Source organism: Thamnophis elegans, chromosome 1 (assembly GCF_009769535.1).
Source record: "Thamnophis elegans isolate rThaEle1 chromosome 1, rThaEle1.pri, whole genome shotgun sequence".
Taxonomy (NCBI): domain Eukaryota; kingdom Metazoa; phylum Chordata; class Lepidosauria; order Squamata; family Colubridae; genus Thamnophis; species Thamnophis elegans.
In genome coordinates, this window is record NC_045541.1 from 156,225,070 (window position 1) to 156,243,948 (window position 18,879).

Here is an 18,879-nt window from a genome sequence, read left to right on the forward strand (position 1 = left end):
CCAAGGAAGATTTATGAGAGATGACTTCTATAAGTTCTGCAAAGGCTCTTAAATGTAACTGGTCTGCTCCTGATGACTTAATTTTGTGAAGAATTCCTCAGCTATCTCACTATATGTCTTGGGTTCCTGCTTCCTCCTGTTGTCAGTTTTTCTGCTTAGTGCAAGGGTGTCAAACTCGATTTCGTTGAGGGCCACATCAGGGTTGTGTTTGACCTCGGGAAGGGGGGCACGGCCAAGGTGGTACTTATTCTACCTTTCTTTCCTAGCAGTAGACTTACCCCTTCCTTTGACTTTTTTCTACTGATGAAACCAAATAGCCATGTGTATTATTTCTACCGTCTCTTGCAAACATAAAACCTCTTTTAGTATTTTTTTTAGCCTTTGTTCTATAACCGTGTGCTCTTTGCTAGTATACCTCCTTAGTGATTATACTGATTTTCCATGTTCTGTTTCTGTCCTTTTTAATTCTTAGCACAAGTAAAAGTTCACTATGGATTCGGAATGATTTTTTAGGCTTCCTTTCCCCCACTTTTTTTCCCACTGGAATGAGGTTCAGTTGTACATCATTTAAATTGAGAATATCTCTACAGAAGATCCCAATTAGTACTTCTCTGGTTTTCAACTAGCTCTTCTCCATTGGTGGGATCAGATCTAGGAGACATATGATCCTCTTAACTCTGTTCCAGCTATTTGGAAAATAAAACAATAAGACATTTTTTGCCGTCTTGGCCATGACAGTTGTTCATTCCATGCCAGTGTGGTTAAAATTTCCATTATTAATATGTTTCCTCTCTGAAAATTAATGTCCAGCAGAATAGTATCCTGATCCTCGTATCTGCTTCAGTTGTCTATAATACAACCTCATCATAACCTATCGTATTTTTCGGAGTATAAGACGCACCAAGGTTTTGAAAAGGCAAATAAAAAAAAAGGTTTTGTACTCTGCAGACCTCCCCAAAAATGGCGCATTTTTCGCAAAAAAAGGGCATGTGTAGCTTTTAGGAGGCTTATAGAGTGCTCCTGGGGGCTTGGAGGTGGGAAAATTGAGCAAAAAAAGGACTGTTTTTTGCTCATTTCTGCCCTCCCCATCCCCCAGGAGCACTCTGAAAGCCTCCTAAAGGCAATGCACGGCCATTTTGGTGAAGGGGGTGGGGTTTTGGGACACAAACAATGCTGTATTCAGTGTATAAGATGCACCCAGATTTTCAGCCTCTTTTTTGAGGGGAAAAGGTGCGTCTTATATTCCGAAAAATACAGTATTTGTTGTTTCCCTTCCATTGTGTTTTCCCCAAATATTGGTCATTGATGCTGAGATTTCTGGATGTGGAGCATCCACATGGAGCATGGCTACACCTCCTTCACATGTGACAGTCTCTCTTTGTGTGTGGTCTGTTCCTTTCAAATGCATTGTACCCATGCATTCAATCCTTGCATTCCACTTATGAATTTCCTCCCCCTATGTTGCACCATTGCTCACTAAATCATATTCATCTTCCTGCATTAAGACTTCTAGTTCTCCCCATTTGTTCTCTACTTGTGAAATAGAAGATTATTGTTTCCCTAAGGAAAGTTTGCCCTGAGCTATTTGGATTCAGAATAAATGCATTTTAAATACGTTTAATAGCTTGCGACTGAGGAGGCTTCTGCTCTATTAAGCTTCCTTTCGAGATTTCCTATATGGGCCATCCAGAAACCCTTACAAGAAAAAAATATATGGGAATAATATATTTTGTCCTTGTTGCATCCTGACATCGTTAATTGCAGTAAATTTGGCTTATACCAAACTTTCAACTCGGAAAGACTTTTTTTGAATCTGTTGGTTGGAATCAGATCTAGAAGAGATGACTCTTTGGACTTATCCAGACCAATAGAAGAGGGGAATACGATTTACCCCCCCGTATACCTTCTCCGGACTATAACTGGACGCTAATCATACCACCTATTTTAATTATTTTAATTATGGAGAGCCATTTGGCTCTATCTGGACTCGCTTTTTAACAACTTAATAAGTGCGCAATTCTATTCTTTTCTTTCTTTTTTTTTATTTTTTTAATCTTTTTTTCTTACTGTGTTTGGGATATGTTAGAAGTATGTATGAGATTGAATGAATGATCCCACTTTTTATTATTATTACTGTTGTATTTTTGTGTTTTAATTATCACATGGGGATTGTTTGAGTGAGTGAATGAGTATGTATGATTCGGAGGACCTGGTGGGATTTGCGGGGGCCACCGGGGTGGTTGGGGGAACTACATCCACGGGAGAGGGTCGGAGCATTGCGGTCATAACAGGGAGAGGCAGATACGGCGGGGACTTTAGGGCTGGCCATTACCGGGGAAGGAGGGTTCGCTATATTACAGAGATCCCTCCTTCCGGCCCTACGAGTCCCACTCCAAGGTCAGATGGCGCGAGCAGTCAGGACCCTGGTCTCAGGCTGCTGTCGCTAAATGCCAGGTCTGTTGTTCACAAGGCTCCCCTCGTCCGGGACTTGATAACAGACGAGGGCGCAGACCTGGCATGTATTACTGAAACCTGGCTGGGCACAGAAGGAGGAGTCCCCCTCGTAGAGATGTGCCCAGACGGATTTCAGGTGCTTCATCAGCCGAGAGCCCAGGGAAGGGGTGGCGGTGTGGCTATTGTAATCTGGGAGTCCTTAGCACCTCGTAGGATCCCTGCTCCGGAGCTTGTCGGGTGTGAGTCCCTACTGGTGACGCTGGACCTCAAGGGTCAAGTGGGTCTGCTGCTTACGTACCTGCCTCCCAACTGCGTTGCAGCAGCCCTCCCCTCGCTCCTCGAGTCAGTAGCCGAGCTGGCGGTTGAGTTCCCTAGGCTTATGGTTCTGGGGGACTTCAATTTGCCTTCGCTCGGTGAACACTCTGATGGAGCGCAGGAGTTCATGGCTTCCATGACAGCCATGGGCTTGACCCAAGTAATTCGAGGCCCAACCCACTCAGCGGGTCACACGCTCGACCTCGTATTCCTCTCGGAGCAGTGGAGTTATGATCTTGGTCTGAGGGGAAATGAGATCATTCCCCTGTCGTGGTCAGACCACTGCCTACTGAGGCTAGACTTCCGGAGGCCAAACCCCCACCGTAGGGAGGAGGAACCGACCAGGTGGTTCCGCCCCAGGCGACTTATGGACCCAGTAAGGTTCCAGACGGAGCTTGGGGTTATTCCAGATGCTCTCGCCCACAGTTCGGCGGAGACTCTTGCTGCTGCCTGGCACTCGGCAGCATCAGAGTCTCTAAACCGGATTGCGCCACTACGGCCCCTCCGGGTCAGCGGCCCACGGAGGCCTCCTTGGTTCACCGAGGAGCTCCGTGAGATAAAGCGCCGGAGGAGACGCCTAGAGCACCTGTGGAGGTCTGATAGGTCCGAGTCGAGCCGGGCACTGTTGACAGCTTGCACCAAGGAGTATATTCGGGCTCTAAGAACAGCCAAAAGATCACACATTGCCTCCTTGGTAGCGTCCGCCGAGTCCCGCCCAGCCGCCCTGTTTAGGATAACCCGCTCCCTCCTGAATAGGAGGGAGACGGAGAACCCCTTACAGGGTAAGGCTGAGGAGTATGTACAGTTCTTGGCGGACAAAGTTGCTCGGTTTCGATCGGACCTGGACTCCACTCCTGCAGATCCAGCCGAGACACAAGGGAATGATCTGGCAGACCATCTCTGGGTTGAGTTTCAGGATGTTGCCTCCGGGGATGTGGACAAGGCTATGCGAGCTGTGAGCGCCTCCACCTGTATTCTGGACCCGTGTCCCTCCTGGCTGGTTGCCAGCAGCAGTGAGGTGACACGAGGCTGGATCCAGGCGGTTCTTACCACCTCTCTTCGGGAGGGGCATCTCCCCACCGCGCTGAAGGCGGCGGTGGTGAGACCCCTCCTGAAGAAACCGTCCTTGGATCCAGCAATTCTTAACAACTACCGTCCAGTCTCCAACCTCCCCTTTGTGGGGAAGGTTGTTGAGAAGGTGGTGGCTCTCCAGCTTCAGCGTACCTTGGAGGAAGCTAACTATCTTGACCCCTTCCAGTCTGGCTTCAGGCCCGGTTACAGCACAGAAACCGCTTTGGTCGCATTGACCGATGATCTCTGGAGAGCCAGAGATGGAGGCTATGCGTCCATCCTGGTTCTCCTTGACCTCTCAGCGGCTTTCGATACCATCGACCATGGTATCCTTCTGCGACGACTGCGGGAGGTGGGGGTGGGCGGCACTGTTCTGCAGTGGTTCTCCTCCTACCTCTCGGACAGGTCGCAGTCGGTGTTGGTGGGGGGGCAGAGATCGTCCCCGAGGCCCCTTACTTGTGGGGTGCCGCAGGGTTCGGTCTTATCCCCCCTACTATTTAACATATACATGAAACCGCTGGGCGAGATCATTCGGAGGCACGGGATAAAATACCACCAATATGCGGACGATACACAGTTGTATCTGTCCGCCCCGTGCCAACTCAATGAAGCGGTGGAAGTGATGAACCGAGGCCTTGAGGCTGTCAAAGACTGGATGAGAGCTAACAAACTGGTGCTCAACCCGGAAAAGACCGAGTGGCTGTTGTGTTTTCCTCCCAATAATTTGGCTAATGTTCCATCAATCAGGCTGGGGGGACAAAATTTATACCCCTCAGACAGGGTCCGCAACTTGGGAGTCCTCCTGGACCCACAGCTGAGTTTCGACCATCATTTGTCAGCTGTGACCAGGGGGGCATTTGCCCAGGTTCGCCTGGTGCGCCAGTTGCGGCCCTACCTGAATCGGGAGGCCCTCACAACAGTCACTCGAGCCCTTGTGATCTCTAGGCTGGAATACTGCAACGTGCTCTACATGGGGCTGCCCTTGAAGAGCATCCGGCGACTTCAGCTAGTCCAGAATGCGGCCGCGCGAGTGATCGTGGGCGCACCACGGTTCGCCCACATAACACCGATCCTCCGTGAGCTGCGCTGGCTACCTGTTGGTCTCCGGGTGCACTTCAAGGTCCTACTTACCACTCACAAAGCGCTCCATGGTAGTGGATCTGGCTATTTGAGAGACCGCCTTCTGCCAATTACCTCCCTGCGTCCCATCAGATCGCACAGGGTAGGCCTCCTCCGAATTCCATCCGCCAGTCAGTGCCGACTGGCGACTACGCGGAGGAGAGCCTTCTCAGTTGCAGCTCCGACGCTATGGAACAATCTCCCCGTGGAGATCCGCACCCTCACCACCGCCCAGGCCTTCCGCACGGCCCTTAAGATCTGGCTATCCCGTCAGGCCTGGGGATAAAAATCTTAGTTCGTCCCCTCCCGAATGATGAATGAATGTTGTGCTCTATTTTTTAATATTATGTACTGTCTTATGCTTTTTGTCTTTGTACCCCCTTTCCCGTGTTTTTGTAAGCCGCCCTGAGTCCCCTCAGGGAAAAGGGCGGCCTATAAATTATAATAAATCTACAAATCTACAAATCCTCTTGTCTTTTCTTCAGTTTTTTGGAAAATGAAATTTTTTGAGCTTTGCAGTCCTAGCTATGAAAGTTGGCCAACAGAAAATATAGTCCAGATCCTACCATGAATAGCAGCCAACCGATTGCATTTGGAAAACTCACAAATACAAACAGTCTTTAGTGAGTGGTATTCACAATATGCTGCCCTTGTTTCCAGAGATACAAATGTCATCAAGTAGCCACTGATATTTTGGATTTCCATAAATACTCATCCCCCTTGAGAATTGTGTGAATTAGTGGCTAACACCAAATTTGATGGCAGTGAATAACATACTGTAGTTAACGAATACTTTTTAAAAATCACTCTTGAATTTTCACATATTTTCTTTCTGATCTTTAAAAACAAAATACAAAACATAACTTTGTACACTGGACTTTGTCAGCTTTTCAGAAAATTTTGAACTGGATTTTTTCCCCCTATGTAAATAAGCATAAATAAATTAGTGTATTTCTCTCAGCATCCATAGCCTGTGTAAAATTATTTAGTCTACAATAGTTTGGGGGGCGGGGAATCTAGTATATTTTGAGGTCTGAATGTGGCATTTAAAACGTTGATGTGTAGAGTGAAATATAGAGATGTTTTAGACTAATTCCCATAAACAAATAAGGACAGTGTGGAACACAATTAAATTATTGGATTATCATTGAGGAGATCCAGATTCTGCACACTCAGCCACAGAAGCTGACTGGATGGTTTTGGGAAGGTCTCTCCTTCAGCCCAACTACCTCACACGGTTGTTGCTGTTGTGGGAAAAAAATCAAACTTATACTGGCTGTGGCTTAGAGCAGCAATCCCCAACCTTTCTAGCTTTGCAGACTGGTAGGTCGGGAGGGATAGGGAATGGTTATGTGCGACTAGCCGTCAAGTGTGTGTGTGTGTGTGTGTGCATGCAGCTCCATTTGCACAAGCAGCAGCCATACACACACACCGCCTCTTGCACAGATGGAGCTGCACACCCGCACTCACCCACCACTTCTGTGACCCATTTCTGAATGGGCTGCGGCCTAGTAGTGGGCTACGACCTGGGGATTGGGAATACCTGGCTTAGAGGTAAACACATACTAAATAAAAATATTGTTTATAATACTTGTACAAGTTGTAATTCACAGTATCTAAGTACACTATGTGGTTGGTTTGTTGCGTAAAGGCATTTCATGGGCTCATCAAATTGGTAGTGACCGTTAAAATCCAACCTCTGCTCAAAGCAAAAATTCATTGAGTTAGAACAATTCAAGACAACAGTAGTATGTATGCTTGGACATATCCAATGGGTGAGAGCCCCCATCACTCCAGGTCAGTGTGTCAGGCCTGCAGTTATCTCCCTTTTAGGATCTTTGGCCTGCCACACACTCTCTTATTTCATTATGCTGTTTCATTAGTGTAGTATTTGGGAGGGGGGAATAGAAAGGAGTAGAATTGTGGAATGTGTTGTTGTCATTCTTTTCTAGAAGCCCAAGGTCATCTTTTGTCTCCGCACCTCTGCACCTGACCGCAACCAGCTGGGTGGAGATGCCAGCGTGGAAGAAGAAGATTGGACCATGAGATGGATTTGTGGGTGTGGGGTCAAGATCATGAACTTTCAACTGGGTGGGAATCCTAGGTAACTTCCAGAATTGGGATTCCACAGATGTGCCAAGATGTCTGACTTATTAAATTGGAACTTTAAGGATCGTTTTGCCTTGGACTCTGATTTAATTCTGCTTGGAACACTGACACAGTGTTTCTCAATTTTAGCAACTTTAAAATGTGTAAACTTCAACTCCCACAATTCCTCAGCCAGTTGAAGTCGACACGACTTAAAAGTTGCAGTTGGTTGAGAAACACTCGAGGTAATTGATCCCACTCCCTGTAACTTGAATCTGTAATTCCATATCCGGCACTCTGAAATAAGAAAGAAGAGGCCCTGACCTTCTCCTTGTGATGCCCTTTCAGGCATGTTGAGGAGCATATTACATTTCTTTCTAAACATTTTTTCTCTCTGGGCTAAGTCCTCCCTTTGCCTTGCCACTTCAGTCTCTCCTCACAGGGCTTGGTTTTTAGTCCCACATTATTATTTTTTGCCAGACCTATACTTGAATACTGCTCACCTGCTTGGAACCCACTTTGGACATTAAAACATTAGAGAGGAGTGTCCAGAGGAATTTTACAAGAAGGATACTCAACTCCTCTGCTCATAATAAAATTCCTTATACCACCAGGCTTGAAATTTTAGGCCTGGATAACCTTGAACTACACCATCTTCATTTCGTCCTAAGCTTAGCACACAATATTATCTGCCATAACGTCCTACCTGTTAATTACTACTTTTACTTCAACCGCAATAACACAAGGGCTATCAATAGATACAAACTAAATTTAATATGTTCTAATCTTGATTGCAGGAAAATCGATTTCAGCAATAGAGTAGTAAATTTGTGGAACACCCTACTTGATCCTCTTGTTAGTTCCTCTAACCCCCATACCTTTTACCTTAAGCTGTCTACCGTGGCCTTTAAGGGGGTGTGCATAAGCGCACCAGTGTGCCTACTATCCCTGTCTTACTGTCCCGTTTATATGTACTCTTTTTATGTGTTTATGGCTATGTTTTGCTTACTTATATCCATTTATCTGTGCCATTTTTGTATGTGTTTTCATACTTGTTTCCTGGTACTTGTTGACAAATAATAAATAAATAAAATAAATTATCACGTCCATGTTTTCTTGGCAACATGGATGTGGTTTGCCCTGGCCCATATCTAGGGGGTTCTTTTCAACTTTCCAGGGCAATAACCAGCTCTGGTGGTCCCAGGCACTTCCCCCCTCAAGGACAGAAGCAGGACCAACCTTGTTCAGCTTCCAGAAAGAGCAGAGCTGACTAAGTCTGCATTTGTGGAGACTCTCCAGATGAGTGCTTCGGAAACTTTAGCAACTTTAAGATGCGTGGGCTTCAACTCTCAGATTACTCAGCATGCTTGAAGTCCAAACAACAATTGCTGATGTTGAGAAACACTGATGTAGATAGAAGCTAATAAAGGCAGGTGCACCGCATTGCCTTATGGTGGGCCTTGTCTCATAGCATTTTGTAGTTCTAGCAGGTGTGAAGCTTCTGTAGTTTTGATTTATCAGTATCTTGGGATGCTGTTCTTCTGTAATAACAACCTAATTAGTTATTAATTTAAAATTCAAGTGTTAAAAAATACGCCAGCAGCCTAGCCTTTGGTGGGATCCTGCCAAAAGACAGATATGTTTTTTTCCATGATGCTACAGTATGGGTTTTGGGATGATAGCAGGAGAAGCACCATGAAGGTGGCATCTGTTTGTTTGTATTTAATTCTGATGAGTGGGGACTAGTAATAATGGAGGAAAAGATGCATTTTCTTGTTATCTATGTTTGCAGGCTTTCTGGCTCGCAGGCGGCAGGAGTCTTTGCTGTGGGGATGTTTTCGTTTTCCCGTCTAACGTGGCAATGGTCTATCACAGCAGAGGTTTTCAGCTTAAACAATCTGTTTGTGGGGCTGCTGATGGCGCTTTCCGTGCAATTCGAGGAAGCAACAACTGCAAAAGAGAGATCAAAGGTAGCCTACTCGGGATCAAAAGGCTTCAGGAATGGTTTCCCTTCCCCTTAAGCCTCTAGGGAGTAGGACCAAACTACATAGGGTGGCTTAAGCCAATTGTTCCTCACCCTTGGACTCTTTGAATATATTGGGGTTGTAACTTGCCAGATATTGCTTGGGAATTGGACATGTTTGTAGCTTTCACTGACAGTAGCAGCAAGATCTTGACCTAAAATCCTTACCCTTCATTGATCTTAAAAGGAGGTATGTGAGCCTCTTTGTATGAAAAGTGAGGGTATGGTCCTGCCACCTGTGTGACAGGACTTGATGTGTGAGTCAAAGTAATATTTCAAGTTGATCTTGGGTGTAATCAGGAACTCTTCTCCTTGCTAGAGCTGTAGCTTCCTGAAGTCTTTCTTAATATACCGTATTTTTCGGAGTATAAGATGCACCTTTTTCCCTCAAAAAAGGCGCTGAAAATCTGGGTGCGTCTTATACACTGAATACAGCATTTTTTGCCTCCTGAAACCCTGCTCCCTTCACCAAAATGGCCGTGCATAGCCTTTAGGAGGCTTCCAGAGTGCTCCTGGGGGCTGGGGGGGAGCAGAAATGAGCAAAAAATGGGCTGTTCTTTTGCTCAATTTTGCCCCCCTCCACCTCCTAGGAGCACTCTAAAGTCTCATAAGGGCTATTCATGCCACTTTTTGGAAAAAAACAGGCCCATTTTCACAAAAAATGGGCCGTTTTTGGGAGGTCTGCAGAGTGCAAAACCTTTTTTTTTTTAAAAAAAAATTGCTTCTTCAAAATCATGGTGCGTCTTATACTCCAGTGCGTCTTATACTCCGAAAATACGGCATCTCCCTTCCCCCTCTTTTTTTCCTGATATGCAGAAGGGAGCCCAGTTTGGGGATGGGGGAAGCCTAGGACAAGATAGGCAGCATGTGAGAGTACATGGCTCCAGAACAAACAAGGTTTTTGCAACCTTGGAGCCCTTCAGTCATGATTGTCCCAAATTTGTGCGGTAGTTTTACAGTCTTCCCTTCCAATCTAAGAAAGCAACAAGATCACACCTACCGCAATCTCAGCCTACTCACTGAAGTTCTCCAAATACTGTGTGCAACCTCTGGCCACCTAAGATAACTTCTTGTTGTCTACTATTGTACAACGCTTGGATTTTCTCATAATCCCGATCAAGTACTAACCTGTGTACCTTTTATGAGACCAGCCAAGGTCATCTTTTGGCTTCCAGGATTGTAAATTTGGAGCCATGTGAACAGATGTGGTCCATCCTCCATAGCTCTGGCTGCCTTTTGTCCAAGAAACAAACACAGTATTGGGCAATGGTGAAATTCAGTTTTTATTACTACTGGTTCTGTGAGCGTGACTTGGTGGGTGTGTTGTGGCTTGGTGGGTGTGGCTTGGTGGGTGTACAAAATCTCCATTCCCACCCCACTCTGGGGTCAGCCAGAAGTGGCATTTGCTGGTTCTCTAAACTACTGAAAATTTCCGCTACTGGTTCTCCGAACTACTCAAAATTTCCACAACCGGTTCTCCAGAACCTGCTGGATTTCAACCCTGGTATTGGGCCATTATGCTGCAAGCTCCACCCTTTGAAGCTTGAAGACTCCTGTAAATGCTGCGGTGAGAACCAACTGCTTCAGGCCCCAGAATCACTGTAAGAGCAAAAACAATTTGGAAAACCAATTTAAATCCATGGTTAGAATTGATGTTTTCCTTTTTTGTTTTGCAGATCTGTAAAGTGGGTGCCTTCTCTTGTGGACTTAGCATGTGCAACCAACATACCATTGTGATCTACGTGCTTTGCATTGCTTTGTGGGTTTCCTCTCGCTTGTTCAGAGAGAGAGTGAGTATTTGGAAGTCTAGAAACATGCTTGAGTTAAAAGGCAGAGTTGGAATTTTAAGAATAGTCCTTGCTTTAATAACCAACACTGAGACTGGCAATCCCATCACTAAGTGATGTGGTTGTTAGGCAAGACATCCTTTATGCAAATTTGCTGCATAAATTTGCATAATATTTCTGCATAAATTTGCATAAAGCTTCTCAATTGATTCTACTTTTTGGAAGCTGACTGTGAAGCACGCTTATGGTGAACATGTGATGGTCCATGAAGTGCCCAAATCTCAATTCTGAGACTGTGACAGTCGTAAATGCAGGACCAGTCATAAGGATACATTTTCAGCACCATTGTAAGTTCAAAAGGTTGTTAAACAGGGCAGTCATTAAGTGAGAACTATCTATATGTGAGAAAGATGCTGGGTTGGAGGTTGCTCATTCATAGAATAGCTATCAATTATTTGCTACTCTCTCTGTTTTCGCTATCTGCCTGGACATGCCTTGTTTCCACACCAGATTCTGGTTCTTTTCATTTTTATATGTTGATGTAAAAAAATGAAATGAAACAAGAAAATATGTCGGTGGCTAAAGAAGATGTTTGGAGCACATTGATACTTCTGAGTACTTTGGGGTATTATATTATTAATGCTAGAATTGTTATATTTTTGAACAAATGTACAATATATTTCACTGCACTACTTGGTGTTATAGTTCTTAGCTGCCACCATAGCAATTTGGAAGCATCTTTCTGTTCAGCCTTCGTTTGAGAGAATCAGCTTCTGTTTTGTCTATGGAGATTCTCAATCATCGAGGTCATGGTTGTCCCCAAAACTGAAGAAGCTTCTTGGATGAGAAGCGAAACATTTCAAGGAAAAAACCAGGAAAGTCCTATGGCCTTTTCAAAAGCACCTTTGGGACAGATTCTGTTTTACAAATCAGGACCAGAAAATGAAGAAGGCTCTCAACAAGTCTTCAAAAGCAGAACTGAAAGCTAAGATCACTTTTCTCTTTCCTAAATAGTTTATTGAGATACTTAACTTCTTCATCCTCTTGTTGTATATTTAGAGATTCCAAAGCTGGTCTTTTTGTTTGAGGCTCAAATCCTCTCTTGAAACAAGGGCCAGTGGATTCCCTTTTTAAAAACACTTCTAAATGGAGATGTACTCTGCAGGTAATGCTTCTTATAAATTATATTTAATGGTTACTCCACTTCAGTATCCTTGGTTGGTTTTTGTGCTCTTCCATGAGACAAGTCATGTGGTCATGATGACTTGTCACTTATTTTAACAGGAAAAAAAAGTGGCTTTACTCTTTTCTGCCTCCTCAAGAATTTTTTAAAGTTTGAATCTCTCAGGAAAAGGGATGTGATATCGTTACGGTAATATCACTATAAATTCTACCGTGAGCTTATAATATTTAATAATTTAAATTGGCTAACTCAGATTATGTCCCTGTATAATCCATAGATCTCAGAAGATTAAAGATAAAAGTAAAGGTTCCTGCGCACATGCATGCTAATCGTTCCTGACTCTAGGGGGCGCTTCTCATCTTTGTTTCAAAGCTGAGGAACCAGCGCTGTATGAAGATGTCTCTGTGGTCATGTGGCCGGCATGACTAAACACCGAAGGCATACTGAACACTGTTACCTTCCCACCAAAGGTGGTCCCTATTTTTCTACTCGCATTTTTTTTTACATGCTTTCAAACTGCTAGGTTAGCAGAAGCTGGGACAAGTAATGGGAGCTCCCTCCCGTTACATGGTGCTAGGGATTTGAACCCCTGAATTGCTGATCTTCTGATTGACCGGCTCATTGTCTTAGCCACTGAGCCACTGTGTCCCACCTCAGAAGATTAATTGCCCTTTTTTGGTACCCCTAAGAGTAGGCCTCATGGGTTTCCATGGAGGCGAGGTTATCAGCAATATGGAGAGTATTGTGATTGTAGTCCTGACTCTTTTGTATGTGACATCGTTGCACAAAAAAAGGGGGTGTATGAAACATCCATCACAATGTCCCAACGATGCTTTTTCAAAAGGCAAGTGGAGTCGTCATCCCTGCCCCCGAGACGTTTCTTTTCTCATTCAAAAAGCTTCTTCAGTTCTAACTGAATGGTGGAAGGTGGAAGGATTTATATTCCTTGCAGTCATCTGGTCATTAGCACTATTTCTGAGAGTCATTGAGGCTGCTTGAAGGTTTATCTGTGCCCTCAAGGTCACCTGAATAGTGCAAATGGTTGTGGAGCCTTCTTGGAACTGCTGAGATTGCTGGCAATTCAGATCTAGATGACTGAGAATCTCCATAAACGTCCATCAGAATGCCATTCCTGCCACCTTGCAGATTTCGTTCCCCATCTACAGATGCTGCTGCTGAGAAATCTTCAGCTCCTCTAAATATGGATGTTCCAATTGGTAATGGCCTTTAGAAGATCAGCACTAGACTTTTAAGACATTAGATTTTAATTTAATTATTGTGTGTGTGGGGGGAGCGTTGATCAAAACCCATCCAGTTTTTAATCATTGCAAAGTGGTTTATCTCTCCTTTGCAGCATTTCTGCTATCTGGTCCTGTCATGGCTTAATTTCAATGGCCAAAGGTGCCAGTGATGTGATCCTTGGGAGCCTCAGATACTATTTGTTTCAGTCTGAAATTGCATCCTGCCATGCAGAAAGGATCAGGGTGATGTCATCCTCCAAGAGTAATCCACGGAGAATGCCATTTTTAACATCATGTTTTGAGACTCCACATGCAAATTAAGATATCAGCTCTTATGCGTCAGTATATTACTTGTTTGCTGCCTAATTTAGAAGATTTGTGCACTCTAGGCATCCAACTCAACATATTTGCACATTCCAGGGGATGCATTTCAAAACAATATGGCAAATTAAGAAATAATACTAAAAAGGCATAAGTCAATCTTAAGTACATCTTCCGGAAGGTGGGATCATCTATTACCTTGGCCCAATATCTGGGGGGGGAGCCATCTTTTTAAAACTTTCCTGAAGATTAGCAGGATCGGGGCCAACTGAAGCTTAGCTTAGACAAGATTTCTCTCTGTCCACTTGCTGCCCCTTTTGAGGTTGGAGCAATGTAATGCACAGGCAAACAATAGATACAAACGCAAGGTAAACAACTCCAAACTCGACTGCAGAAAACACAACTTCAGCAGTAGAGTGGTCAACATCTGGAATGCTCCACCTGACTCCATTGTTACATCCTCAAACCCCCTTAGCTTTAACTTTAAACTCTGCGATGGACCTCACACCATTCTTAAGAGGTCTGTAAGGGGGTGTGCATAAGCGCACCAGCGTGCCTACCGTCCCTGTTCTACTGTCCCCATTTATTTGTACTCCTGTGTTCATGTCCATGTTAATACTTATACCTGTTATCTCGTACGTGTTTGACAAATAAATAAATTAAAATAAATGCAAACAGAGGACTCATGCAGTGCTGTAAAATGGTTTTATTTTTTTTTGGTGTAGGAGGTGACCCTGAGCAATGTGCTGAAATTAGGCTCCTGCTTCTTGGCTGGTTGTCTGCCTTATCTCTACTTGCCTATCTCTGCCTACCTCAATAAAGCCCGATGGACCTGGGGAGACCAGACAACCTTGAAAGGATTTATGACCCATCTTCTCCGGGAAGAGTACGGCACATTCAATCTGGTAAATTGGAGTTCTCCTTTTAAGAAGAAAAAAAAAGTTTCTCTTAAATTACTAAACCTGCGGGGTGATATTGCATCTTTTCAACTCGCAGGTCAGGCTCTGAAAGGCAGAAGGGATTTCGAATCGTTGCCGTTTTTGTTATTTGTCACTTGCGGTTTTGATAGTCCTTGCACCTGTTCCTTAGGATAGCTGTAATCACTTGGTGACTGGAGAAATCATTTAAATCCCCTCCAGCTGTTCAAGTCATGGCATTTTCATTTAACATGAAGGTTAATGCAACCCAGAGGCAGCCTGGAGTTCTCCTCTGGCAGAGGAACGTGAAGGCTGTATAGATCTGAATCGTAGCTTTCCTCCTACCCTAGAAATCCTCTCTGTATCCCATTGCCAACCCTCTTAGGTGGGCTGAGCCAAGACAAGGCAACTGGTCACCCACTACACTTCGTATTGAAAGGTGGACTTGAACTTCCAATAAACTCCAGTGGTTTATATTAAACTGCACTGGTCCCCTTTTTTTCTAGCTGTATAATTCATATTAGGTAGGTGCATCTTAACTGCTTTTATGTTTTGAAGTCGGTGGTGATATTTTAAACTTACTACAGTACATAATTGATGTGTAGCTTGTCCTTGAAGTGATCAGAGGAACTCAGGCGTTGGACAGGATTATGTTTGGTATTAGCATTTCCCAAAAGGGGTATTTTGTGTGTTAAGGCCAGTCTGATTGCAGCAGTCAAGCCAGCTTCGGGTCTATCTGGGCATGAATATTCAGTGGATTCTCAGTTTTTCTGACTTAGGACTTTTCGGTGAGTAAAAATGACAGCCTTTGGCCATGTGCAGCTGGCAGGGTTTATTCGCATGACAGCCAGAAAGTAGTTCAGATAATTTCTGTTTGAACTGGGATGGTGCTTACAAACAGGAAATGATTCCATCAATTTCCCTGTCCCCTTGCTTGGTTTTACTGGTAGACGTTGCAATCTTGTACAGCGTTGTTGTGGTTGCACGGGATTCATCAGTTTTCATTAACTCTTTGTGAACACATACTTGATTGGCATTAATGAAACCCAAGTAAGGAAGCAACTATTAACTGGGAATCTGGAACTCATTTTCAACCATTTGTCATTATATAGTTGTCCCATAATGATTGGCACATGTGTCGACTGGCAACTACGCGGAGGAGAGCCTTTTCAGTAGTAGCTCCGACCCTTTGGAACGATCTCCCCGTGGAGATTCGTACCCTCACCACCGTCCAGACCTTCCGTACAGCCCTTAAGACCTGGCTATCCCGTCAGGCCTGGGGATAAAGATTGTAATCCGTCCCCACCCGAATGATGAATGAATGTTGTGTTCTATTTTTACTTATGTGTTGTTTACGTCTCATTGTTATGTATTCCCCTCCCCATAAATTGTAAGCCGCCCTGAGTCCCCTCAGGGAAAAGGGCGGCCTATAAATAATAAACAAATACAAATACAAATGATGTCAGGTCTTCAGGACTATAGGTATATGTTGGGTGAATAGGGAGGAACTTACAGGTGAAAAAATGCTGAAACTGTCCGGTCAGAACTGAGCATGTTCAGTATTGATTGTCTGAAGATATAGGACCATGATGGCAAACCTGTGGCGTATGTACTGGAAGTGGCATGCAGAACCATCTCTCTAGGCTCTTCTGGGATCCAGTGCACCATCTAGCTGGCCTTCACACGCACTGGAGCAACGGAAACTGGAAGAGCAGTCACCCGGTGTCCGTGAATGCCCCGGGAAGATGATCTTCCGGTTTCCAGTGCGCACATGCGTGCTGGCCACCTGGTCTTCCGGTTTCTGACCAGTTGGTCCTTGTGTACCCATGCGCGCCAGAAACAGGAAGACCAGGTGGCCGGCGTGCATGCACATGCTGGAAACTGGAAGATCAATTTCCTGGTGTCCACATGCGCACTGGGCAGCTGCTCTTCCGATTTCTGGGAAGTGCATGTGCTCTTCTGTTTCAGCACTCGGTGCCGAAAAGGTTCACCAATACTAATATAGGGGTTATATAAAGGGAAAAAGGCTGGGATGGATTGGCTGGAGTTCTGAGCAGGAATCCTTAACTGCAATATTTTGCTGCAGAGCCCTTGAAGTTGGTTTGAAAAATGCATTGTTTAAGTTAACATTGCATAGTGTGGTTGCAGGCCAGATAGTGACCAAAACCCCTCTGTCATAGCTCGGAATTGCTTGTTCCTGATGAAATGCATGGATATTCCAGAATAAAGATCCTGGCTGCCGGCTGGGTTAACCAAAATGGACTGTATAGCTAGACTTACATTATATAAATAATCCTGATTTTCTTCTTTACTGTGCAGGTAAAATTGGAAAATGGATCCAGTACGACTGATGTATTGCTGTAAGTGAATGCAAATTGTATGAATTATAGTGTAATTATAAGCGTATCTGACATGAACATTTCCTGTTGGGTTCAGTGGAGCTTATTTGCAGTAAGTGGGTGCAAGATTGCGGCTTTAATTTGTCCTTTAGGCAATGGAAGATTTAAAAGACTTCGGGGAAAGTACTGTCTTGTGATCTTCATCCTATATTCCTTTTCGACATCCCAAATGTTTCATATTTCAAATGTTTTATTCATTTTCATTTTCAATTTTGTACATTCACTTATATACTGAATATTTGCAATAATAATAATATAATTTAAAAAAAAAACCCAACCTAAACACAACTCATCATGAACCCAACCTGTCGCTTTCATACACCCCTTCTTCTCCCCCTCCAACTTTCCTTTCTCCCTCCAACAAACAAAAATGTTTCAAGATCTTAGCAGAAAGAATAAGACACATTTTTAAATGTATGTGTTTACAAATAACCAGTCTCTCGCTTTCCATTAAAAAACAGTTCCCAAGTGGAGTAAATAACCAAATGCAAATTCAAGTGTGGATTAAAAAGGATGGATTGCAATAACAAGATGGAATGAATTTAGGGGTGAACCTGTGAAAGGGACATGGGTGGGAATAACTATTCTCCTGTGACATTTTGAGTTATTTGATTGTGATAACTGGTGGACCCCAGCTGTTTCTGAGTGCCAGATTCAAGCAAATATTAGAAAAAAGGGAGAACAGGTATGAACCAGGCCCTGTTTGGGTGTGCTATTAGATTGGATAAGAGTTCAGCACTTCCTTTCCAGGCACCTAATCCCTATCTGATCCAGTGGTTTTTCTCTGCCCTGGGAAAGCATCCAAAGAGTCGTACTGGCGCAGTGGTTAGAATGCAGTATTGCAGGCTAATTCTGCCAACAGCCAGCAGTTTGATCCTGCACGGCTTAAGGTTGACTCGGCCTTCCATCCTTCCGAGGTCAATTAAATGAAGACCCAGATTGTTGGGGCTGATTCTGTAAACCACTTGAGAGGGCTGTAAAGCACTATGAAGTGGTATATAAGTGCTACTGCTTTTGCCAGATGCTCTAACATCTGCCGTTAGCTCTTATGCAAGAGATGATTTTATAATGTGTGGCTCCCTTCATCTTCCCATGAACTTTTGCTGTCATGATAGTTGCCAAACACTCTTGTTCTCTGGCTTCCTTGCAGTTTTCAGGTAACCCACATGAAGATGGAACTTTCCCTGGTTGTCCTGGCCTTTGCAGTTGCTGCATGTGTATGCTGTGCAGTGAGGTACTGGGGTTTATTTCAGGCTTAAATATTTCCAAATTGGAGATTTATTTGGAGAACCAGAAAGTTGGACTGAACTAAGTTTCTCCCTGACGCTTATGCGTCTTGCTCTGCCTTTTTTAGATTATAGCTTTTGGTGGAAGTGTTTATATATGGGTTCCACCACAAAACCGCGGACGACAAAATCGCGGTCGACGAAAACGCGTATGTGACATCATCACAGCGCGACGAAGAAGATCGAAAAATGTAAAAATAAAGCAAAAACCTTACCCTAACTCCCCAAACCTAACCCTAAACCTAACCCTAAACCTAACCCTTAACCTAACGAAAAACCTAACGCTAACCCTTAACCTAACGCTAAACGTAACGCTAACGCTCTAAACCTAACCCTAACCCTTAACCTAACCCTTACCTTTATGTGAATCGGCTTGGTTTAATTTAATTTTTATTTCAATTTTTCGATCTTTTTCATCGCGTTGTGATGACATCACACATTTTGTGTGTGCACACAAGTATGTCACATACATTTATTGTAGAAGACAAAGTCTTCACGATTGGCTTCATGTAGAGTTGGTAACCCTAAATCAGGGGTATCAGACTCAAGGCACACGGGCCAGATCCAACCCGCTGGGTGCTTAGATCTGGCCTGTGGGGCCACCCTGGAAACAGTGAAGGACCGGTCTGCGGGGCTTCCGCCAGCAAAAATATATGGCCCTCCCAAGCTCCATTT

The 18,879-nt window shown here is 44.2% G+C and overlaps 1 protein-coding gene across 1 annotated transcript in view; it reads left to right on the forward strand.

Moving 5' to 3' along the window:
- Nucleotides 1-18,879, forward strand: part of TMEM260 (transmembrane protein 260) — a 54,448-nt gene that overhangs the window by 21,100 nt on the left and 14,469 nt on the right. Inside the window, 5 exon segments of the mRNA XM_032236223.1 lie at nucleotides 8,840-9,017; nucleotides 10,747-10,860; nucleotides 14,328-14,507; nucleotides 16,839-16,879; nucleotides 18,069-18,152. Coding sequence (XP_032092114.1) covers nucleotides 8,840-9,017; nucleotides 10,747-10,860; nucleotides 14,328-14,507; nucleotides 16,839-16,879; nucleotides 18,069-18,152 — 597 coding nt within the window.